This window comes from Lagopus muta, chromosome Z (genome assembly GCF_023343835.1).
Source record: "Lagopus muta isolate bLagMut1 chromosome Z, bLagMut1 primary, whole genome shotgun sequence".
NCBI classification, from domain to species: Eukaryota; Metazoa; Chordata; class Aves; order Galliformes; family Phasianidae; genus Lagopus; species Lagopus muta.
The window spans coordinates 55255169-55280846 of record NC_064472.1 but is presented as its reverse complement, the minus strand read 5'-3'; the positions used below and the strand labels follow the sequence as shown (position 1 = coordinate 55280846).

Here is a 25678-nt window from a genome sequence, read left to right as displayed (position 1 = left end):
GATGGGGGTGAAGAAAGCTAATGGCACTTCCCAATCCCCTGAAGAGGAATTGGAAAAGGTTGTGTCTGGAGAGCCCAGGCTCAAGCAATCAGTGTTTGCTTAAAAAGCACTAGGCTGTTTCCTCCAGCATCTTCAGGCACACTGTTTGGAGCCAGCCTGATTGTTCCAGGCATTGCTCACGTCACTGGATAGGAAAAAAAAAAAAAAAAAAAAGGAAAAAAAAAAAAAGAAAAGGGATGACAGAAACTCCACCCCTGCTCCACTCCTCTCTCGAGCACAGACGCCCCCTTCATACACACGCGAGAGGGAGAGGGGAGGAGAGAAAGATGCTGGAACAAATGCCAGCATACCAAGCAAGAGATTCATTTTCAGTTCACACAGCCACACTTCCCTGCCTGCAACAGCCTGCCATGCTCATTACTGTCTGAAATAACAAAGGACACTGCAAAAAGAGTGTTTAATTACCTGCCAGCTACAGGCTTCTGGGTGTTAAAATACTGATGGGTTCTCAAAGCAGTGGAGGAACAAGTGAAAGCCCACAGCATCATGATGAAGTCTGGGACACATACAAGCCTCATGGATATGCCCCCATTACATCCATCCTCAGTGAATTTGTTCAGCAACCCAAGGTATTCTTAATTCTTGGCCAGGGCCTGTCACTCCAGCAGGGGCTTGGGGAAAAGAGATGCTTTCTCCATGGAGATCTGCAGCAGGTCTGAGAGCAGGCAGCTGTAGGTCCAGCTCTCACCCCGACATTATTGGTACCTGTGATCACATCATTCTACTAGAAAAGCGTATCCTCCAGCTTCACCTTGCTCCTCCCCAGCAGGAAACCCACAAGGCTCCGTGGCTGTGGGGCAATTGCCAGCATCCTTGTGTGCAGCTGGAACTGCTTGAACCTCTCAGTGGGTCAGACATGCTGCCAGCACCTAGAGCTGTGCTCTCCCAGGCATGGGATAAAGGGAGGCCGGCATCAATTGTAGCCAGTGCTGTCACCAGGGTGGATGTGTATATAAGGGAAAAGGGAGATGTCTTCCTCGACGTTGCAAAAGCACCATCATTTCTGGCTCCTGGAGACCCAGAGCGCAGCAGACTGAACATTGCCATGGCAACATGCTACAATGAGAGAGAACTAACTCTACTATGCTCAGCATGCGGTTGCAGCAGCTGATGGACACATGCTGGGACAGGTGGAGAAGCTCCTACAAGTGCCAAGGCAGGAGCAGTCAAATGGGACATTGTCCTGAACTCTAGAAGGGAAAGCAGATTGTTGAAAAGGCAGCACAAGAAACCAGGGTGCATGAGGTCCTCACCCTGGCTAACATTGACTTTGGCAACGTGGCCCATGACAGGCAAAGCCAGGCCAGCAACAGGGTCACAGGTCTGGAGGATCCCAGAGCCTGTTGTCCCATCATAATGCACCTACCACCACATGCTCAGGTTCTTTGGAGAAGCCCATAGAGTTATCCCTCATTCTGTCCTCTCCCCAGTGAACCAGCAGCATGCCCCAAGAAGCCAGGCCTTACATTCACCATGTGGCATGCTTACATGCCAGTGGTGACTGCGGCAAAGGACAAGAGGCCACTGCCCTGGCACAAATACCTCACACTGAACCACATTTGCCAGCTAGGTGGATGGCCTCTGGCCTTGTGTCATGCTCAAATCCCACTCAGACTCAGTAGAATCAAGCCAAGAGCTTGCTTAGCCTCCATCTGTGCTGCAGCACCCAGGACTAAATAAGAGGCAGATGAACTGAGTGGGTGTTTTACATAGTTACACTCTCCCACCCTCTTGCAATCAGGCCTGAGAGGACAAATGACTAGACAGCCGCATTATGTTCATAGATGTGTTTTTGCTTGCAGAAGACACCACTCTCTCCCCAGCATGCACCAGCAGTCACCCTTTGATCATGTTACACCAGAGATGCTATAAACACAGATGCTGACTGCAGGCCATGATTGCTGTGGGCAATGCTGAAGGGCAGTGCTCACTGAAGCAGGGAACAAGGAATGAAAACATCAGAACAAAAACTCCCTGAGAAATTTCTGATTCTCCACAGGTCGCCTTTATCCTGCTTGACTATTGACTTCTCCCATCTAGTGAAAGAGCAAAAAGAATTTCCAATGACAGTCTGGTCAGAAGGGCCATCCCCATCTCACACATAAGCACCACGCTGCAGATGAACTCCAGCCATTCTACACAAACTGACCTTGCAAGGAAGGTAACAGAAGACTCTTCTACTCTAACAACAATCAACTTCATGCTCAAAGCTACTTGCACCACTTCCCAGAAAGCATTTTATGCTACTTAACCCAACTGATATTATCCACTGCTAGTGCAAAAGCTTTTCAAGAAAATCTTCTTAGTGGAAATACGCTCCAATCAAACAGCTCCAGAAGAGCTAAGCAGCAGGTCCCGACAGGTGCTACATAAATGGCCACACATCACTCCCTAACCTACCAGCCCCCTGCCCAGGCAGAATAATCTTGCTCTCAGATTTATAAAGCCACCTCCCCAAGCACCTTCAATGCATGTGAAATAATTATATTCCTTAGGTACCGCATGCAGACCTAGGCCAGTGTGCAACTTACAGAGCAATTTCATTATTAAACACAAGCTAGACTGAATCACCAAAACAATTCTCTTCCCTTGCCAGCATCAACAGCACCTAAGCTGTAGTTCACTATCTAGCATTCTCCAAGCTAAGGTCAGCAGAACCTAAGGCAGGATAGGAACCTGAATTTACAGGAGACCAGGTCTGGTTCAGCGGTAAACAAGAAGCAATCCAAAATATCAAGGGTGACAGGTTGTCTCATGTTCATTTTTTGTTTCCTCTCACCTCAAGACAGAGCATGGAAAACACTTGTAGGCTAATACTCTCAAACACAGAGAGCTCCTTGAGACAATGCTTTTGAAACCATAAGTATCTTTAACCTAGGTTTTTATCAGTGTCCCTAATTTTCATCTGTACATTTTAATACAGTCATATAGTCTTGACTGAGCGAGTAGACCTGTGTACACAGTAATTGCTTTTTCTCTACGGAAAGATCACTCTTGAACACTAGAGTTCCCAGCATTTTAGAAATATCAAGCAGGATTGATTTGCATCTGTAACTAAACAACAGGGATTTCTGAGGGAGAAAAGAAGTGGGTTGTTAATGTAAAGGTGGATAAAAGTAATTTCTTTAAGGAGGGACTGGTATGTCTGTGCAATACCAGAAAAAAAAATAAAAGCTGTCTGCACCCAATGGAATTTCCAGTTGAGGCAAAAAGTCTTCTCTTTGATCAGAGATCAGCAGAGTTGGTAGCCAAGGAGCAGAATAGAGATGCTCGTTTGGCATTGAGCAAGAACAGCATGGTGACATCACATGGATGACCTTAAGGACAGTGACCCTATTCATGGGTACCTTCTACCAGCATCTCTAACATGCAAACCATAAGCTTAAAGGTGAATTGAAACTTTGGGCTAAAGCAAATGAAGCTGAACCCAGTGACAATACCATCAACAAAAGCTAACAATACACATACACACATCAATTACCTAAAATACACACTCAAGAGTCAGTAATCACATATTTGTGCAGCACAGGAAAGCAGCAGTATTTAACACTGCTTTTATATACTCTTGTTTGCTAAATAAACATTAAATCTTCTTTCATAAGAAGATTGCTTTTCTTCTTTCTTCATGCCTGTTTTGCTCTTCTCCCCCAAAACAGATGTGAAGGGTAAAGTTAATTTTACTGGATAATATACTCATACGTGATGGCTACAGAACTAAAGCTCAACAACTGATCAACAGTGACACTACTTAACTGACATTACAGTATATTAAAATAATGATTTCTGAGGTCTGATAACCAAGGGGAGCTGGCAACTGAGATTAAATCTTAATGTCTCCAACTGCCATCCCTGTTAATAGCAGAAACAGTAGAGCGACAATTTTGCTTTTACATCCATAAGCAACAAGGTCAACACGGAAACCTAATGGTAACAAGTTTTATGTATGGTGAGAGAACAATAGATATCAACTGAAATTTTCAACATTATCCTCCTAGTTTCCTCCATAAGATAGTTATATTTTCCACTATCTGCAGATTATTACCCAACATTTATAGAGATGCTTGGTTTTACCTCACTGTCAGCAGATTCACTAGCAAAAAACACTTGTTTATGTCCTCAAGAAAGCGTCTTTTGCAGGTCATACTGTAGTACTTGTGTGACATAGTCTGAAGGAATCCCTGGAGATGACTGATTTCTCATACAGTATGGAAAGTAATCCTTACAATAGAAACTGGTCAAATTACTACAGCCTGAGGCTATCCCCTGTCAACTAAGCTATTGTAACTGCACTGGCATGTACTTTGAGACCACCTCAACCATGAAACAAAGCACATAAAGTCATAGTACCATAAAAATACAAGCACTGTTCCTATGTGCCCACGAGGGTAACTTAAGATTGTATGTTTTACTTTAGCAGGCTAAAAGCACATCTGTGACAGGCTGACTTGCAGTCACAGATGCTAAGGTTTACTACTGGCTTCTTACATCACTAAGTCACTAAAAGCAGCCTGAGTGAAACCATGTTGGCTGGTGGAATAATCAATCAATTCTAGTACCTCTGTTTCTCCAGAATTCATACTATACCTTGAGCCAAAATAAATTATTCCTAAGATGTACTGTTTTGCTGAGAATGATGGAAGAGCACAAGTTTAATGGAAAAAGCTCTTTTACAGTAACAGAAATTCAAAAAAACCATGCCCTCTTTACAGTGATTAGCATTACAAGCAAAGGAATGCAGTTACCCATCTTTAGATTCTTCACAGTATATCACAAAACAGCTCAGTGTTGCAGACTGGGGTCTCACTGAGTTTCTTGGCCAAGCAGCATAGTCTTAAGAGGAAAAAAATTTATCTTCCTGCATCATTCTTTTGGAAACTAGGATGTACTGCAAATACAGCTGGCAGAAATGAATGGAGCCGTATAATAAGCATCAACTCACAGAGACCACCAAACTCCTTAAGTTAAAGCTGCCAAATATAGCTACAGGAGAGAGCAAGGAAATCTAGAAATCCCTCCCATCCCCCCACAAAAAAACATTCCTAAATGGCCCCAGTAAGGCAAACTGAACACCCTTGCAAAGCCAACTGTCAGCCACAAACAACTGCTGCCTCTATAGCCGCAGAGAGCACACTACAGTCAACAACTTAAACCCCTCACCACTCAGCACTCCCCTGGGGACTGCATTAAAAAACAGCCCTTCTTCAATGCCTCCCTGTGATTCACACAGCAAACACAAACACACACCAAAAAAAAAAAAAAATCCAGGCCACTTTGAGAGCCACGAAAGTTTCACGTGGGTGTTGCCTGCACTGCACTGCATGCCTTTCCCTGTGGCAGGAACAGCCCACAGAGGATAAATAGGCATAGCCTCCAGCATCCCTGTCCTCCACCAATGCATACACCTATGAAGGCATGTCTGGCTTGCCTCAGCCACAGGAGCAAGCCATCACAGCCCTCACAATGCCTGCTGAAGACAATCAGTCAGCAGGGCAGAAAACAGGTGCCTTGGATTTGCCTTGCATTTTTACCAAGATCTCAGAAATATGCTGTCAATCGAAGAAGTAAGATCTCAGTAGGAAACTAGATGTTCCATTTAATGTCCATTTAATATTAATATTAAATATTTAATATTAATAAAATGAAATAAATATTGTAAACATATATATATAAACACATACAGAAAGTCAAGTGGCAACATAGTACGTTTGCCTGAAAGGAAACAGTGTATCTAGGTCACAGAGAAATCCCATGTCATTGCAAAAGTGTGATGACTAACAGAAGGTAGGAATACCAAAGATTTATGGCAATAATTCCCCAAACTGTTGGAAGTAATGTTTTCTCCTTTTTTTTTTTTTAATATGGTATAAATTATATTCCTACTCCTTGAATTGCTGTACAGAACTAAAATTTCAAGCAGATCAGTGGGTGGAAGATCAAAGAATGTTTTTCAGAATTTGTTTTCTACCTACATGGAGGTGGGAGTAATATGTCATAGGGACCAAAATGCATGTGTGACATTGTATTAGAGATTTCCCAGCTAAAAAAGAGCCTAAAATTCCTTCTTTAAAGTGGCACATCACAGCACTGCTGAAGACTACCATTCTGTATCCTTCATAGTGACAGCAGAAGAAACGGGAAGGTCCACACAGAAACATCTGTGCCTGGGAGCTGCAAAGCATTTTGGTTAAACTAGAGAAGAACTGACATCCCTGGCTACCCAACAAGATGGAAAAGCTAAAGATGAAATGATTCACTCGCCTGATCAACTCGTACAAGATACTACTGAGACTTTGCATCCATAGATGAAAATCCCTCCCTCTCCCTCCCCAGCATTCTTAGGAGCCTGGTATTGAGCCATGTAATTGCAGCTAGTCCTAGCAGAAAACTCCTGGACAACTGCTTGGATTTCACTTCTTGCTGACATAGAAGGCTGGTGGGCTAGGAGAAATCTTCTGAATAACACTCTAAAAGCACAGAGATAAAAGGCTGGACAGGAAAAATAACTCAGAGAAATGCAGGCCATGGAAGCAGAAACAGACCCATCTCTAAATGCCCACTTCCTACCAGGACAAGCAGTGCCTCAGACCACCTCCAGACCTCACAGAAAAATCATCATTCCTGCCTCATCATTACAAAATTTTACACTTTAAGGCCTTTTGAAAGTTTTACCTTCCCTGCTCAGAGGCAGAAAGTCAGTGGAGAGCATTAGACTTCTTTTTATCTTTCATTGCTTTCTTAGACATAATACCTGAGCTTGTTTGGGAGACGCATATAGTTTTGGGGTCTTTAATTTTATATGAATTGAACCAAATTCCAGGAACACAAAATTAAATAGATGTGCATGTCGCATTGGGCAAAGGAGTGTCAGAATCTATGTTACTACCAGAACCTAAAGCAGTGTGCACATCACCACAACCTGGCTTAACTGACAGTTCTGCACAGACATGCTTGAGCTGGTTACTATCCTACAGAGGATAAGCTACAACACCCAGTATTACATGCCAAAGCAATCAAAGCTAATCGCTGCAGGAAAGTCCTGACTGAGGATGGAGGAAAGCAAAAGCAATCCAGGTGTTCCCTTCAGTCACTGTTACTGTGGCTCTTGCTGATTGAAAGCAAAGTAGGTTTTCACAAACAACTGTTAAAGACAAGGATTAATGGTTTTATCCTGTGTTCTCTGACTTTTATGCCACTGGATTAGACTCAGTTGTCTCCTAGCAGCTGAAAGAGGCCTTCAGTAACCGATCTTTCATTTCAAACATAAGAAATAGCTGACCCAGAAACATTATCCCAGCAGAAACATTTTAAAAAGGAAAAACTTCATTCTGGAGAGGAACCAAGGAGGTAAGTCCTGATTCCTGCCAAGCAGAATTCTGGCTCTTCTAGGACAGACATTTTCTCCTCTCCCCTCCCATGCCTTGCCCACAGCTGCACAGTGCTCCAGCAATAAACACTGTCCCTTCTGGCATGCTGTTACAAACTCTCTTCTTGTGAATTTATCAGGCTCTCTTTTCCATTCAGCAATAGCAGGAAGGTGGAAATTCCTTGCTGAAGAGCTTTGGCCATAAAATGGAATTGTAGAGACTGCAGATGAACAATTAGGAGTGTACACAGCAGCCTGATTAGTGTGATTTCCTCTGAGTAAACAATATGGGAACAAAAAGTTAGCTTACTGATGCTTATTCTTCATCACAAAACACCTGAAATGATGGGAAAGGATCAAGCAAGATGCCTACAATTGTCTTTTAATTGAGTGTTTGCCTTGGGTGATTTTTAAACAAGGAAAGAGAGGAGGAGAGATAGGAGACAAAGACTGGCAAAAAAAAAGTATGCCTTAATTAAAGCACAGGGAACTGACAGTAAAATGAGATAAACTCTACCTTGCAGCTTCTATAGGAAATTGCATATCCCAAGAATCCTAATCAAGAATTAATATCATTTAGGAAATTAAGGGAGATTGGTTCTTCAGAAGAGTTCAGCACCAGTGACTTCCACTTAATTTGGTCACTTGATTACAGCGCTTCTCTGGGAGATAAAGCCCAGCCAAAAACATAGCCTTTGAGAAAAAGCAGATATTTTATGCAGGACTGGAGTCTTATCTCCATCAGCAGTCCCTACTGGGCTCTAGCCAAGTCCCTGTCAAGCATCCCAGCCCCTTCAGCTTGGTGATCTGCCTGATACCTTGGATAAGAGCCACCACCTCCACCAGAAGACACATGGACAGGTACAGCTTGTGTTCAGTGCTCCTCCTGGGGCACAACAGAGTCACCAGAGTCAGGAGCAGCAGAGGTGTTGCAGATGTACAGAAATGAAGGTAGACTCCTAGTAGCTCCTTCCAGCACAACCCATGCAATTGTGACACAACGAACTCCCATGATTCTCCACAAACAAGTTATCTTAGACACTACAGATGCCAAGGAATTTGGACACATGCGGAACAACACAGGCAGGTGGGATCTCAGCACATGGCCTAACAATGAAGTATTTTTCCTACAATGGAAAGCACCACACAATCGAAGTACTGCCTAAGAAATGCAGGGATCCATTCCTTCAGAGATGGCTCTTGGCACACTCTATAGGATTGGGTCACTTTTCTTCACATAAGAAAGTTCTTTGTTATTGCTTCCCTTATGGAACAAGAAGAAAGAGGAAGACACAGTGGCCACCATTTTACCAGCACAGCATTAGGTAGGGCCACACTGCCTGTGGGAAATGAAGCATGGCCAAAATTAGACTATTTTGTCTTTATTAGCCACTCTCACAAAGTGAAGGAAGACAATAGTTACATAACAGTACAATCAGTGGTGATGGTATGACTATATCAGGTTAAAGCTGGTGTGAGCACGAGGAATTAGGCTGCAGTAAGCTAATCTTGCAGCGTAGGCACGAGATTCCTGAGGTTCCCGATATTCCCCTAGAGTGACTTCATTTCCCTTCAAAGTTGCTGGATACTAACCATGGCCTGCCTTTCTGCAGGAATAAACGAACAATGATCTGGTAATGGATTCCCTCTGGCTAACAGCCCACATATTGGATGCAGTTGTTGTTGTAACTATTTCTGATGTGTTCAGCTCACTCTCACTAATGGAGGTGCAGAATCTCTCCTGCTTTTTCACCTTCTGCAGTGGCATTTGCAGTAGCTAACCTGGGGTTTCAGGTACACCTGCTCTGAAGAGATCAATGGTGTGGCTGAGTCTCTCTACATTTCTTGGTCTTGGTAAAATCTGTCACTTGTCTCCATCTGTAAATGCTGCTAAGAAAGCCATTCACAGTCTACCTTAGGGGTAAGCACTGAGCCCACCCATACCAGAGTACTGCAGCACCAGCCAGAACAAGGGTAGTCACAATTCTTTGTACTCACAAGCCTCCTTCCAAGACTTAGACTCACAATGGCACAGTGACCTTTGCTACAGATCAAAGCTGAAAAGAAAACACTGCTAGTAATTCAGGATCACCTTACCCAGCTTGATATAAAATAAAATTATTTGTATGCTTGGAGTGTGAGAGCTCAGAGCCAAAGAACAGGAGTTACAAAAGGTTTTCTTGACTTTGAAAAATTTCATTTCAATAACCTTAATCTGCCTGGATTTAAAAGGCTTGATTCACCTTTAACACCGGTCAGCCGCACAAAGATAGTCCTGTGATTCAGTGAATCACAGCTTGGGATGCTGCTTCTTATTTACAAGGAGTTGCTTCCACTTTGAAGGTATACAGGAACTCTGCAATAAGTATAAACTACAACACTCAGGTCTACATGCACTGACAGCACGTAGTGAAAATCAGGCTACTGTCTCTACTTCTGGCCTTTACTAGCAGCTGATGGCAGATTAATGGGATGTGTGACAGATGGTCAAACCAGAACTAAAATGGAATAAAATGGAAGGTGCATTTATCTGTCTGCCTGGCAAAGCACTGAATATATGAATACTGCAAGCAGATCTCATAGGGAGAAACACACTGTTAATCAGAGGTTTGGCATACTTGCCATTATGGGTCCTAGCTCTAAAGGCAACCTCAGCTCCAACAGAAGGAGGGAGATAAAAGGAAAAAGAGATGAGCCATTGTGCAGATGGGTGTACAAAAGTGAAACCATTTTCACTGTTAATGAACAGACAAAAAAACACACAGTGAGTGAAACCATATTAGCATTTCTCATTTGCCTGCTAGCCAGAAGAAAATCCCCATTCCCAAAGCACTGTCAATGACACTGAGAATTATGGTCTGAACAACAATGCCTGATGATGTTTACCACAGTGGCCTTGTTGTTGGGAAAAAATAAAAAATAAAACAAAGGTAGGGTCCTTCATGGGAATAGCAGGGAGAAAAGTGCAATCAGATCTCACATCCAAAGTTTTCTGAGGCTGATCATGTATAAAGAAGAACTGAATTTCCTCACATGTTCATACATGCCCACTGAAAGCCTTTTTTCCCATTCTGACAAAACAAGTACCCAAGGCTACACTTTGTGCTCAGTGGAACTAAGGGAAATTGTAGCAACTGACCTGACTTCTGCCTGCAAGCCCTGAGTGTTCTGGATACCTCAAGCACGATTTGCAGCCCTGACTGACTTTGTGTTTCAGACCCACCACAAAAGCTGCAGTGCACTTCCAAGTCCTGGATGAATACCACTTGTAAATCACTTGTTAAGACCTCTCCCCTGTTCTTGCAATTCCAACACTGCTCAGCTTTGCTTTGGGGCTTGGCTATGCAAAGCTGCAGACTTTGTACAGTGATGCAACGCTCATCTCAGAGCCACGAGGGGAATGCAGGAGGACCAGAGGCAGAAAAGCACAATTACTTCCCAACCGCACCGTGGGTGTCAGTATCTCGCTCTCGCAGGGGCACACTGCCACCCTGTGGAAATGGTCCTTCTCTCACAGAAACCTTGAAGAGCTGCAGGGAATCGGCCAGCAGCCTCAGTTGCTTGTCATTAGCCGTCCTGCTAACGCACCAGCAAGCCAAAAGCGCTTCAGCACTGTGCTGAAGCAGGGTTCTGTGAATTTAATTTATTGACGCTAATGCAAATTTAATTTCAGCTAAATCTTTGTAATCACACAACTTGTGTCAGGGTAGCTGCTGTGGACACAGTAATGTAGCAATTGAAATGCATGTTCACTGCCATGCGCTCCGCTTCTCTTCACCAGTACATTAATAGAACAAGGGGCAGAACATCTAGAATATCTTCAGACAAGTGAGATGACAAACCACAGCTGGGTGCCACATCTGTCCCGAAAGCATTAGGGCGGCATGCAGAGAAAGGCAGAACATCTCAAATGAAGCAGGATGCTGGCACCAGGTTTCTTCCATCCTACTGCCTCCAGTACATCTTGAGTCCCATTCTCTTGCTCTCTGTGGGCTGGCAAAGAGCCAGCCAGTCTCAGCATTAGTCTGAAGGTCAATAATAAACACCAAGATTCAGCCTCAACTGTGTACTTCTGTCAGCAGAAAAATAAACAGCAGGTAAGAACCAGTGGAAATCTCTCCTCAGTACACTCTGAAGGTTATTTAAACACAGCCTGGAGACCTTTTTATTCAGTAAGGGCTGCAATTAGCTTGAAAATTAATCTTAACACATCTCTCTATGACAGGGTAAGAAATGAACTTCCATGAAAAAAAATCAAGCGATGCTACTGACAGATGAGCATTGCATTCAGATCTTAAAAATAAAGATATGAAAACTAATAACAAGGGGTTTGAGTTTACATTCCCAGTTCCTTACAATGAATCACAGAAACACAAAATTGCCAAGGTTGGAAAAGACCTTCAAGATATCCATATACCTACCACCAATATTTCCCCTCTATACCTTGTCCCTCAGTGTACACCCACACAGTTCTTGAACACTTCCACGGATGGTGACTAAGCCATCTCCCTGGACAGCCCATTTCAGCACCTGACGACTCTTTCTGAGAAGAAATTTTTTCCTGATATCCATCCTGAACCTTCCCTGGCACAACATGAGGCCATTCCCTTCTAGTGCTATCGCCAGCCGTGCAGGAAAAGAGGCCCACCCCCACCTCACCACAACCTCCCTTCAGGCAGTTGGGAGAGCAATAAAGTCTCCCCTGAGCCTCCTCTTCTCCAGACTGAAAAATCCCAGCTCCCTCAGCCACTCCTCATAAGACTTGAGCTCCAGACCCCTCACAGCTTAGTTGTCCTTCTCTGAACACATATGAAGGCCTCAATGTGTGTCTCTTAGTGAGGAGCCCAAAACTGAATACAGTACTGGAGGTTCAGCCCCCCCAGTAATGATTACAGGGGGATGATCACCTCCATGCTCCTGCTGGCTGCACTACTTTTGATACAAGGCAGGAAGCCATTGGCATTCTTGGCCACCTGGGCACACTACTGGCTCATGTTCAGTCAAGTACCGACCAATGCCCCCCTGGTTCTTTTTTTCCACACAGTCTTCCACTCTATCCCGAGCCTGCAGTGCTGCCTGGGGTTGTTGTGGCCAAAGTGCAGGACCTGGCACTAGGTCTTGTCCTCCCCAGAAAGCTGGAGAAACTGGAGAAACTACCAATTACCAGAAAACAAAGACTGCCACTTACAGTTACGCAGGTTCATCTGCAATTCACAATAGGCCTTACAAAGCCCACAGAAGAGGCAGCAGTTCTTTTGATTTACCTCAATAGGCTTTGGGTCAGACCTCAGATGCAGCAACCTCTCATTATTATTTCCATTACAAAAAAAAATTATGAACTCTGGTGTATGCACTCCTCTCCTCATTCAAACAGACTGCTGTTTCATGCCAACAATCACACAAAAAGAGAAATGAAACATTCTCATTATTACCGACAATGAAACAAGATCCACCCTTTTCAGCCTCTTTCCCAGTTCTTCAGATTTAACTACTGGCATAAACTTAATGAATAAAATCTGAAGCAAAGCAGTCTGTACCAGACAGCACATTGTAATCTGAAATTACATCTGCTCTGACGTGAAAACCCCAAAGCACCTTTGATGAAAAACCATTCGCCTTCCAGATACACAATTCAGGATTAGTCTTTACGTATTCAATAGTCAGAACCAACTGGCTGCTTCTCTCTGATTCAATCAAGAGACAGCAATCTGAGACTGCATGGCCACCTGAGCTTTTAAAACATATGGCTCTGAAGCTAGCCCCACTGAAGATAGGTCTTGACTGTTCATGCTGCATGTAGTCTCAGTCACCTTCAAGTAAAGGCAGAAGGAAAACAATAGAATATACATTGTATATACTGTATATAGTTCAGGAGAAGAAATACAGTCTGTTTTACAATTCAGAAAACACAAGCAGGGTGTGAGCTGTCTCACTGATACTGAGACCCACGTTCTGCAGTTCATTTCTTACCTTCAACAGTTCTTTTTGGAAGTCTTTACCATCGTTCATCCCCTGGAGGTTAGCAATGAATTCTTGGCAGGTCATCTTTTTCCCAATGTTCTGGAAAAGATGACAGAGAAACAAAGCACTACAGCCATGCTACTTCCTAAAATGACATAAACATGCAACATCTCAGATAAATTACATCTCCCAGCTTTAAATCAAGCCCAAGGCAGATGTTACTAAGAAGTCATTCCCAGCATTACTTAAAGGCAAGCATCTTTTTGTGAACTTAATTGGAAACAGCAAAGTGCATTTGGGCCCATCTGAATAGAAAAAAGCTAAGTACTGTAGAGTAATGAACAGGGTGGTGCTAAAGCTCACTGGTATATGCATTGTGCCTTCCACCCCCATGTTTCCAAAGATTCTATCAGTCTCTGAGAGAAAATATTTACTTGATTCTGTTGCGAGGCACAAAGAAACAAAAAACTGAGGCTCTTTCCAGACCTTTCTCTTAGCTTTCCAATGGTCCACTAGCAACTGCCTTGCAACAGTTAGATACACAGAAGCACCCACTTTCTGAGTCACAGCACTGGGATTAACTTGAGGTGGAGCTGCTGTCAGTGGAGGATCAGGGGTGTGTTAGGAAAGGTTCTTCACCAGAGGGCAGTAGGCAACCAAAAGGCTGCCAGGGCAGTAGCCAAGGCCCCAGCTGCCAGAAATCAAATAAGTGTTTGGACAACTTCTCAGACACAGGATTTGAATCCTGGGCAGCACTGTACAGAGCCGGGTGTGGACTCAATGATCCGTGGTCTCTTTCAGCTCAGAATGTTCTATGACTCTCTGACCTTTCCAGGTAATACTTTTTTTCTTTTTCTACTTCATTCATTGTCTGAAATTATCCAGCTGAGCCACAGTCTTTCAGCAAGTGCCTGCTGGTCCAAAATCACCTCAAGTGGAGGCTTGAGGCTGCCTTAAATTGCTCCTGAATCTCAGTCTCAGTCAGCCATCAGAGAAAGTGCCTGTGCTAGGTCTCCCTAGTGCCCCGTGTGCTAAAAACCCCAGACTTGCATGTGGGAAACCTTGTGAGCAGACAGAAATGGTAATATCAAATTGATAAAAAAGAAAGCATAGGAAGAAACACGACAGGAACAATGGGAAATCAGGATTCTCTGATGACCACAGTATTTCTACAGATGCCAGAGAGGACAAGGTGGTGAGTCTACTCCATGGTCAGGGTATGCCCTGGCTGCAGAATAAAAACTAACCATAATCTTCTAGGTCAACTGAGAGTTAGCCTCTATCAGGCTACCAAGCTGCAAACCTCCACCTGCAGTACTGTGTCCCAATAAGCAGTGTTGCTGCACTTGCTCCCTCTGACTAATGTAAGTGCCTTACAAGGTACCTGCCTTGTTTCTGCATGCAAAACAGACTGCTTACTATTCCCCTGAGGAAGCAGCCTTCCAACTTTATGCCCTCTGCCCTGCCTTGCCAATAAAATGTGAAATATTGACAGCCTACTCTGGAAGAGCTTTATGCAGACAGAAGTTAAAAGCCAAGAAAGGGATGAGTCAGTAACATAGATTATTCAATGCTACAGCTACATGATTGCTTGGGCTGCTCAACTACTCCCATTCCATAACAGAGGCCTAGAGAAAACTGGGAATTCACCAAACCTTGACTATCAACCCTATCTAGATGCAAAGGGAGATTCCACAGTCTTTGGCCACGTAGTTCTGCAAAAAGCAGACAGGCAGGAATACCCCTACTTCCAGAGGTGCACACAGTGCTTCCCACATCATTAAAGATCTTAACAACATAGTAGGGCTACAATCCTGGCTCTCTGGTTGCTGAATACAGCTCGTAAGTGCAGTTTTTGGGCGCAATCTGGAGCTGTTCTCATAAACGTGCAAACACCTTCTTTCTTCCCTGTTACAGATATCAGACTGTTTCTGTTTGCTTCCTCCATAGCAGTTTGTAATTCTCCACACTGACCAAGCCCAACTGCAGTATGGTCCAGTTTACTTATTGAGATAATTAGTACTCCAAATGAATGGCTGTTTTGCTTCAGGACCACAGCTAACGTCTCCACACAGTGCCATGCAGGTTCCAAAACATGTGTGTGGAAGTCTAGAGCTACCCTGAACACAGTTACCTCTCTAACATGTTCTTACAGTCTGGATAATGGCCTGCCTGCAGAAAAGCGAGCATGCATCTCCAAGACATAGCTAGCAAAAATGCTGTATTTATGAAGAGAAAGAAGTGTTGTAAAGCAGGGGCAAATAAAGGAAAAAGTAAGAGCTTGTCTACAAGAGTTAAGGGAGGTACAGACTGGAGGCCTTACAAGAAATCGAGCTCACTATGAAACAAAACTATTTGCAGTTACTTTTAGTATTGTCAGCAACAAAAAAAGCTCAGTGTAGACAAGCTCAAACTCATTTGTTTTCTGCTCTTGTAGAATCATGCTCAGGTCAGGTTGAAGCATTATGTCTTTGTTAGGAAACAGGCAATTAGTATATTTGTGCAAGGAGCTGCATTCCAAGTCAGAAATGCCTAACTTACCAGCTATGCAGAAAAATGAAAAACAGCAAGAAGAATACCAAAATTAAAGGAAATCCCAGAGGGACAGAGAGAAGCAACACATACGCAGAAGTCTGGCAAACATCAGAGCTCCATACATGTAGCTCCATACAGTCTCCAACGTTACACTGTATATCACTCAACCACCTCAGTTTCAGCTGCAAATCAACAGTAGCAATGAAGGGCCAGAGCACCTCTCTCCCTCCAGTATCTAAAAAAAGCCCACTAAAGAATCACAGAGAGCAATAGGCAACACTGCCAGCTCAGGCACAATATTCAGTCCTCCCTCCGTGTTGTGCCAGGCTGTTTGCTACCCTGTGTAACAGAATACCTGTGCAGGCAGTGCAATGTAATCAAGGGAAGCAGAGAAGGTTGAGAATTACACCAAGGCATGCTCCCCAAATTCCACTCACTGTCCCACGCACTTCTAAGCTAAGGTAAGCCCAGCTTCCAGGGACAAAATTCTTTACAACTCCCCTTCCTCTCCTGCTCCTACTATCTTCAGATCAATGGGATCTTCAATCAATGTGAAGCGGGCATCAAAATCCCTGGAGAAGCATACAGAAGCCTTGGCTTTGTTACCTGCACCCACTACAGAGGTCTGCCCCACAGGGGCTGAGCAACCCTTGCAGACAAACCCACCACCATGTAGCCCAGGCTACCCTTGTCCCCATGGACAAGCCTCTGTCACCTTCTGCCCAACCCACATCCCTGCTGTGTAAGGACAGAGAACACCTCCCACCACAGGAATACTATGCATAGCAGCCTATTTCAGCACCATGAGTGCTGAAAGACATGTCCTAGGGCTGCTGGCACCTTACTCCAGTGTGACTAAGAAAATTTCAGCTAGAAAATTACTTCCCCCAGGCAGCCACTGGGGAGAGGCATTTGCTGGGGGAATGCGGGGCTTCAGCTCAGGGTATCCACACCCCTCCTCACTTTCTTGCCTCCAGGCACACTCATAATTACCCTGGCTGAGCAGAACTCTGGTTCTACCAGATCTTCCCTCTGCAGCATAAGGCCTACAACCAACACCTTCCCCTTGTGACTTTCCCAGTTTCTCTTCACTTCCCTTCCTTCTCCCACTTTTCCAAGTATTTTTACATACTGGAAAGGAGAAATCAATCCCAACAACAGTTCCCCAGTCAGAACCACCTGCCATCATCAGGAAAGGATGGGGATGAGACAAGAAAAGAAGGAGCTCAATGACAAGGAGCTTCTTCACACATAATGGTAAAATCAGGTGCAACACCAGGCCTAGACCTGTGTACTCCTGGGCATGCTGGACAGCTCTGCCCTGTGCTACAGCAGTTTCAGGGAGAACAACCACCTCATTGTTTACTGTCTGCAACAGAGATGTTCAGAGTACTTTAGAATCAGCCCATCAGCAAAGGGATTCTGTTGCCAGAAGACTGTTACCTCCAGGCACAGAGTTGTCAGGAACAATCTATATGAAGCTGTTCATACTCACGTGGCCATGCAGATCAGTGTTTAGCAGCATCAGGGCACACGTGAGACAGTGAATTCCATCTGCAGAGAGATATAACCAGTCACATGCAAACTCAAGACTGTACCCTTAAGGATGAATGAAACCAAGCCTCACAGTCTAATTGAATCTGTTTTTTTTTTAATGGTAATCTGTTTATCAAGAAATACAAATAAATAAACAAACAGTGAGGTCATTCCACAGTTGCCAAAACAGAGCAACCTTTCTTTCACCTTTTAATGAATGTCAAAACTATCTTGCAGCACCCACAAATGAAGCAAACTAGACAGGAAACCATGCTGACATCAATACCATAGCTTGAATTAATTCCTTTTTATTTTATCTGTTTAGAACAGAAAGTGAAGACAGAAAACGGCTATTTTTCCGTACAGTATGATAGAACATAACAATTGTATTTGTTTTTCTCTCCTTCTGGACCCCTCCTCAGTTCAGTGGAGAATTCTGAATAACTTCAGCCATTTATTTTCACTGCCTAGACTTCGTGCTGGATAGTGAGTACTCTAGCAATGTCTAAGGAGGTCTTGCATGACCTCCTGATCACAGGTCCTCCACAAGGCACCAGAAAAGACACACTATTCCTGACTGCACTCCCAGAGTCACTGCCATACAGCTTGGAATGTCAGTAAGGATCAACATTTGCAAAAGTAGACACCACTCTCATGTTCCTCATTTTCCACGCATTTCTTTTAAATTCAATCTCCAAATGCTTAAATTCAGTTTCCAAACATCTATTACACTACGAAAAATAACTTATCTGTTCTCTTGTTTATAAACACCAGATGTCATCTTCTCCTCTCTCACAGAGGCGAGAAAAATGATCACTTATAAAGCAAAGACATCCTGTAGTGAGCTGCAATTAAAATCTCTTGTAGCCAAATCACATACAGATTCCCGTGTTGTAAAAGAAGAGAAATGGTGGACGGGGATATACATATCTTAAAAGTCAGTAAGACTGTGTGATCACAGGCCTAAGGCCTTTACAAAAAGACAACCCTCAAGACAACTACTATGTTTTCTTATCATGCTCGTACAGGGCCTACTACCCAACCAATGGGACAGAATTCTAGCAAAGCACGGAGTGAAAGAAGTACTACTATCATCACTAACAATAGTAAGTCTGAAGCAGCTTGAATCTGTGGTGCCTCTGTTCAGGTCTGTGCATTTCTCCACAGCAGCTTGCATTCCCAATTCCAAATCGCAAATATAACCAGAGGATTAAGAAGGAAAAGGAGAAAAGAGAAAAGCAAACGCAATCCTGGATTTCCACTGAAAGAAACAAACACCACATTTCTGCAGTGCACCACTTGACTACTGACAGTGGAAATTCAGCATCAACATTAAAACCCTATGCAAAGTCTACAGGACTCACTTTAATCCAGACACTTGTTCAGGCTCTGAACTGGAAATGTACTTTCTGCAACTTGGACTAGAGTAAGGCAGCCACATCAAAACACAAATTATTGTTTTAATCTGTAAATGACATGCTTGTTCTTACTTACTGCCTGTCCTGACTTAAAATAAGAAAGGCATAAGAAAGAGGATAGAGATAGCACAGGAGCAGATCACGCCTTACTGCTACCTGTTCTCTTGTCTGACAGGCAAGCCAGCGAAGCTAAAAAGATATAATGAGGGCAAATGACAAATACCATCTCACTGTAACAAGGGTTAACCACAAAACAAGGGGTAAGTAAACAGGACAGCACTTCCAAATGCAGCAGCTTCTCCTTAGTTACACTAGAGAACCAGAGGCACAGTTCAGCCTGTGTATATTTCTTTTTCACCCTCCTTCCTTTCTCAGCTTTCTCAGTGTGTGATCAGCCAGCACTGGAATTACAGTCACATTCCACTGCTGGTGTGGCTGACTGAACGCAGGAGCCACGCCAGCTGACAGTGTGCCCTCCTTTTGAATGCCAACTTTTTCGAGTTCGATCTGTGTGCTTGCTTGTTTATTTTTCTCATCAGTTTCCAAAATGACTGAAAACACTGGCAAGGAGGCAATACTCTGACTGATGTTAGTAAAGATGAAAACTCGCCAGGGTCTACAGCATCCAAAATTCACCTACGTAACTGGCAAGAATGGGCATGTGCAGCATCAGTGTGTGAGAAGAAACAAGCATGGATTGGTGTATGAAAAGTGAACTGCATCACTTCCAGATAAGATGGCATTCTCATTTACTGTAGCTAGAGTGCAGGCACCCACACACACTCAGAGTCAGTGAGACTGAAAAACAGAACTGCAGGCACTTAAATCTGAAGAGGCTGCAACTAAGAATTTACACTGAGGATGCCTAAAGATCTTTACACATGATTACGTGTGGACAATATGAAGGGTTTCCATGCTAACAACAGGCAATTTCTAAAGCATGGCACAACAGTTATACATCACCCTACATGCAACCATACAAACAAGGGGAGGATAGAAGGAGACTAAACATCTTCTTATAAAAAGCAAAGTTACCTTTAGAAGAAATGGTGTTTGGATTACACTGATAGTATCTGCTGGAAAAGTGGACTAAAACTCTCTCTCGTTCCTGAGTTTCTCCAATAAGGGAAAAGGCTTTAAAGAAACTCCTAAAAGAATTGCATAGAAAGGAGAAATTAAAATCATAAATCCTTCTATCCCCCTCAGACAGGGGAAGCATATATAGCTACAGAGCTTAAGAAATACATAAGCACATGCCCAACAGCTGGCTCCAAGAAGCCTGTCAAGGAAACCAGACTATCAACCCATGCACAGTTAATTCCAACATCACAGTACATGAACTAGGAGTTAAACTACCACTGGTCTTAACCATGGAATATACCAGCTAACAAGCAAATTTAATAACTGAACTAATTTTTCTTAGTTTTCAGTGTTTTTCATTTCTTCAGGTAAGACACTGTAACAGGTCATGTACAACATACATCCAGGATGTTCTCTGCCCTTTTTGCCTGCACCTTTTAACTTTACAGCCATCATTATTTCCATCAAAATCAGAGGAACTAATCCAGGCAGTGAAGTGAGGCATATGCACTAAGAACTTGGAGTTGGGACAGAACGTGAAATCCTCCCTCTGGTGGGACATGTAACACAGCAGCCATGACCCAACAGTCACCTTGCAGAAGGGCAGTGTGGCCATGTGCCCTGCAGAAAACGAGAGAAAGAGGACAGAAATTTCTCCTGTTGTGCATCAGTAGCACAAAGAGCAAAACCTGCCCTGCTACTGCTTTTGAGTCCTGGGCAGAGGGCAGATGCATATAGGGGCACAGCCTGTGCAAAAAGAAGGGACTTCTTCATCTGCCTCTTCCCACTCCACTATTGCTCCTGCTAGAAAAGCTAGCCTTTTGCAGCCAAATCTCATCAAGCATCATAGAATCACAGAATGGCCTAGGTTGAAAGGGACCATAATGATCATCAAGTTTCAACCCCAATGCCACAGGCATGGTCGCCAACCACCAGACCAGGCTGCCCACAGCCACATCCAGCCTGGTCTTGAAAGCCTCCAAGGATGGAGCATCCACAACCTCCTTGGGCAACCTGTTCCAGTGTGTCACTACCCTCTGTGAAAACTTCCTCCTAATATCTAACCTAAACCTCCCCTGACTCAAGTTTAAAACCATTCCCCTTGTCCTATCGCTATCCACCCTCATAAACAGCCTTTCTCCCTCCTGTTTATACGTTCCCTTCAACTACTGGAAGGCCTCATTGTGGATGGCTCCCCAGAGCCATCTCTTTTAACTACTGCATTTGCCCAAATCCCCACATCTGCAGCCAAGAGATGACCTCAGTGCTATCAGCCTACACTCATTTGTTAAGATGCTTCTAAGAAGAGCCTGAAAGCACAGACTTTTTGGGTCTAAACCAAGAAGGCACACAAAATGAGTGCCTAACAGACAAATTTTAAATATTTCATAGGACTGAAACACCAGATCTGAGAAGTGAGGAATATGCTGCTGAAGCACTGAAAGTCTGTCTGACCTGGAAGAATAATATTAATTGCTTTTCTTTGATGTAAGGTCAGAGACAGACCATACTTGCAGTGATCTCACACCCATACAGAGTGTGATCTGCCTGGTAATAACTTCATTTCACATGCAGTGTATTGCAAATTACTAAATTCACAAGTACATACAATTGAGTCTCTACAGGATTTCTCATCCAACCCTATTTCTTGCCCTAATTGAACTTTTTGACAACTAGCTGTCCCAGCTCTTCCAGCTCGGGCTCTCTCCAGCAATAGCCCGGGCTCATGCTTGTCAACAGAGACCTACAAGCCTCTCCTTGCTTTCAGGACATTTACCCATCTGAAAGACCCCTCGGATTGGCAAATGGTGGAACACTTGTTAAATAAACAAGAAAGATGCATGAGTGACACAAGGTGACATGCATGTGGAAGCAGAGCTGGGCAATGAATGACTGTCATTATATCCTGGACTGTCCGTCAACCGTGTTACTAACCGTACAACAGCTTCACACAGTCTAGGGGTAATGCGGGTCAGGGCTGCAGCTATGGGCTGTGGTGTGCCAACACATCACCATGCTTTAACAAACCACGGCTCACCAGCAAGCCAGCAGTAATGGCACAGCTACTTCTCACTCCTGCATATGTGGGGTAGCATACCACTGGGGTTCGCGCTGATCCTTTGACTTCAGACTGTTCTATGCACTAACGGTGCCTGACAGCCTCTGCAGTTTGGCTCAAGTTCTTTGAGCATCTAAGTATCATGCCAGAGAGAGCATATTTTAGAGAAGGTCACAACTATTAATATTAACCGGAGATCCACAGGGAGAAGAGACCGCCTAAAAATGTGCTGCAAAATAATTAGGTGTTGGATTTCACAATTTAAAAGACGGGTATATTTAGAATCACGCCTCAGGGCACCTAACACCCAGAACAAGGAACCAGCATCCTCCACCCTGCAGGGGGCTGGTGCTCAGCTCCTTGGAGCATGCAGAATTGTAGCACTCTGTTAACCCCTTCTGCAGGTGTGTTCCCACTGCCATTAGTGTGCAGGACTTGAGTGCTGTTTTTTGCCCTGCAGACAGAGGCACGGCTCAGATGCAGTTGCTGGCAGCTGACCTCCTGGAAATTATTTGTAAGGGGACTGACAAAACCCACAGCCTTCTGGGGTTTGTACAGTTAGTGAAAAATAATAACCCTCTAGAGTAACCCAAGTCAGATGATTGAAACTCACTTTAAATCCCTCTTCTTTTTCTGTCAGCATTTAACTATCCATCAACTGTGCCAATAGGCCACTGCTACAAAAATTTGGTACACCGCCTCCTAAGAAAAAATCCTGAAAACAAACTGAGGCCTAATTTGAGGCCTAATTCTGGTGTAAAAAGGAACAAAACTTGAAGGATGGGTTTTCAAACACCCATTCTGGCAGCAACCAAACACTCATAGGCATTTTCAGTACAGAGGCTTTTGCCATTCTGCATATTTTTAGGTGCCTCAGAGGGACACAGCAAGAGGGCTGCTGAGCCACATGAAATCCTGGCCCCTGCTTTGCACTCTGCACCCAAGCAGAGCAAGCTCCAAAAGGCATCAGTGAAAAAGTCAGTGAGCACAACGCAGCTCAGCATGAGCAACACCTTCGTTCCTCAGCTGCACCTGGCAGTCCTCCTGTTCACTGATATGTCATTTTTCTCCCTGTCAAGGAGAAAAGGATCAAGGATCATATCTACGCAGGTCCACCCAAAGATCGCCCTCTCCAGGAAATGCCACTGCTCCAACAGTGCTACAGTGGTGGCATGCCAAGCCAAACAGGAGAGAAATGCTCCATCCCAGAATATGTCAGTTCCATTCTTTACCATCTAAAACTCCCACTATTCAGTCAGGACAGCAGAGCACACAGCACAGTCATTAGAACAAGAACATCAGGTTTGCAAAGAGGCATATACCTGAGTGAGAAGTCCAGCGTCATGCCTGTGAAATCAAAAAACTTAAGGTATTCTTCGGCCACAAGCTTGCTGAATTCATTGCTTTGAACAAAGAAGGAAAAAAAGAAAAGTTAGTCATTCAAGAGTGAACTCCCCCATATCAGTAACATGAACAACAGGACATATGTCCTCACATCAGCACGTACTTTTTACCCAAATGCTTTGCCACATCAGAGCGCTTGAATTTGTCCAGATGGTAGAGGCGTTTAGCCAGGTGCCTGGCTGCTTCCAAATTGCTGCTGTTGCCGTTGCTGAGATCATGGCCAAGGGCTCCAACAGCATCTTTCTCCTGAAGTTTATTGCTCCCCATGGCAGCACTGGAGTCTAACACCATATTCTGTAGTCCAGCAGCGCTATCAGATACAAAAAATGTGGGAAGAAAAAAAGTAAGGTGACAACACACAGCTTTGAGAAAGATTTAATTCCTCTTAGAATAGAAGGTAATTAATAGTACAAAAGTGATATTACGTGGTAGAGCAAGTACCAATTAATTGAAGGAGTTGTGTAGAACAGGGACATTTATTTAATCGCCATTAGAGTATAACAGTTAAACATGGAGACCCGAATACAGGTTTTCCACCCTAGAAGCACACTGTGCTTCAGACTCACCTTTTGAATATGCCGTGTCCAAAACCTGCTCACTGAACAGAAAGGCTATCTGCTACAGTCAACCCACAACCGCACCGACAATAATGGCTTCTCAATTACTTCTTGAACTAGTATTTTTTAATCCAATCATCTGCAAGCAGCAGGTACCCAATGCGTTTGAGAACAGTGTAAAGAGGCCTCTGTATAAGCGAGCCATTAGCTACTTTTCACAGGAAAATGCAGCCAACCAGCTAGGGTGTTCAGCAGCTCTACGCTGAATCAGCAGAAGTCCCTTCCTCATTCTTCCCCAGTTGTCCTGGAAACAATGCTACTCCCCAGATAACCTCCCCAGAAGTCTTAGCAGCATCCATGCAGCCACACACGGAAGGCATCCCACCAGGAGGCTCCACCAGTGATAGCAGCAGGACTTGCAGCAAGGAGCTTGGTGTGGAGAACTGGAGAGAGACATAAACCACCGGGCCAGCCCAGAGAGCTGCTCGCTTTCCTCCTGTTCCCTCATGGCAGTAGTACATTTCCCTCATCAGTTGCTCAGAGTCAGGATATTCAGCATGTTCAGCAGTCCCAGGGCACCTTATATAAATCACACATTTATAGATTCCTCCTACTTCTGCTGCCGGAGGAAAGTTCTGGCTAAGCTGTGTATTGCTTGTCCCCTCAAAGAGGCAAAAACCTTCCACATAAGAAAGCGTACCCCACATACATCTCCCTGCACATGGAAAAACCTTTTTTTTTTAAAGTCTGCAAAAGCTTTTCCCAGATACTTGTGTGAAAATTTATGCACAATCTCAGTTCTGTGTGTGTGACAGCATTTCTATTTTTTAAAAAAAGTACTATACAGAAATTCTTTCCACCAAGTCTTAGTTTACAGGGAGCTAATGTGTGATCAGCAGAGGCCATGCACAGGGCAGATATGAGTGGAATGAGTTAAAGATGATTTTAAACACAACACTTTGACATGCCAGAGTTTCATATGCCACTGCAATTTTCAGGCTTGACAAGCCACAGTCAGCACAGCTGATCACTCCAGCAGCAATTACCTACCAGTTTACTGGAAGGTTCTTTATTAGCCCTCCAATGATGAGATTTTCATGCAGTGTGAACTAAGAACAAAAATATTTGCTATTTTGCACACCACCTTCAACACATACCATCACTTGTGCCCCAGCTCTCTTTTCATATACGGTTTAATTGAGGGAGGTATGCAGTGCTACTAGAGGAAGAAGCGTTACCTACAGAGTAACATCAAATGGAAGAATCAAACATACCTTCAGTACAACTTCTGTTTTTTCTCCCCCCCCCCCCCCCTTTTTTCTTTTCATCAATTTTAACTGAGTATTTGGGGAAAACAGACACCCTCTTCTTGCAAATATGCATTTATTTAAGTGTACATAATAAGGTGTTTCATAAGCATAAATATAAGGGCTTCATTCTCAGTGGTCTATCATGGGATTTAGGACGAAAACACAGCTTTCAGAACACTGCCCACAAACCACCCCAGAAAGCAAATAAAAAAGAATATCCTCACACTGTTGATTTGGGGAATATCTCTTTAGCCCTCTTCAACAAAAGGTTGGCCAACATCTGAAATTTCCTTACAAATTTGCTAAATTTGGTCTACTCCAATCTTGTGAAGAAAGCAAATTCCCACCTCCTCTGACATGTGGCCAAAGCAACACCTTATCCGTTCACACCTGCT

At 43.8% G+C, this 25678-nt stretch overlaps 1 protein-coding gene across 5 annotated transcripts in view; it reads right to left on the bottom strand.

The window, feature by feature from the left end:
• LOC125686714 (PH and SEC7 domain-containing protein 3-like) overlaps positions 1 to 25678 on the bottom strand; it is a 116966-nt gene that overhangs the window by 55720 nt on the left and 35568 nt on the right. For all 5 annotated transcript variants that reach the window (XM_048931049.1, XM_048931048.1, XM_048931047.1 and 2 more), the window contains 5 exons: positions 23520 to 23726; positions 23335 to 23415; positions 19909 to 20021; positions 17415 to 17473; positions 13394 to 13483 (listed from right to left, as the gene is read on the bottom strand). In XM_048931049.1, the coding sequence (XP_048787006.1) occupies positions 13394 to 13483; positions 17415 to 17473; positions 19909 to 20021; positions 23335 to 23415; positions 23520 to 23726 (550 nt within the window). The remainder of the gene's footprint in view (positions 1 to 13393; positions 13484 to 17414; positions 17474 to 19908; positions 20022 to 23334; positions 23416 to 23519; positions 23727 to 25678) is intronic.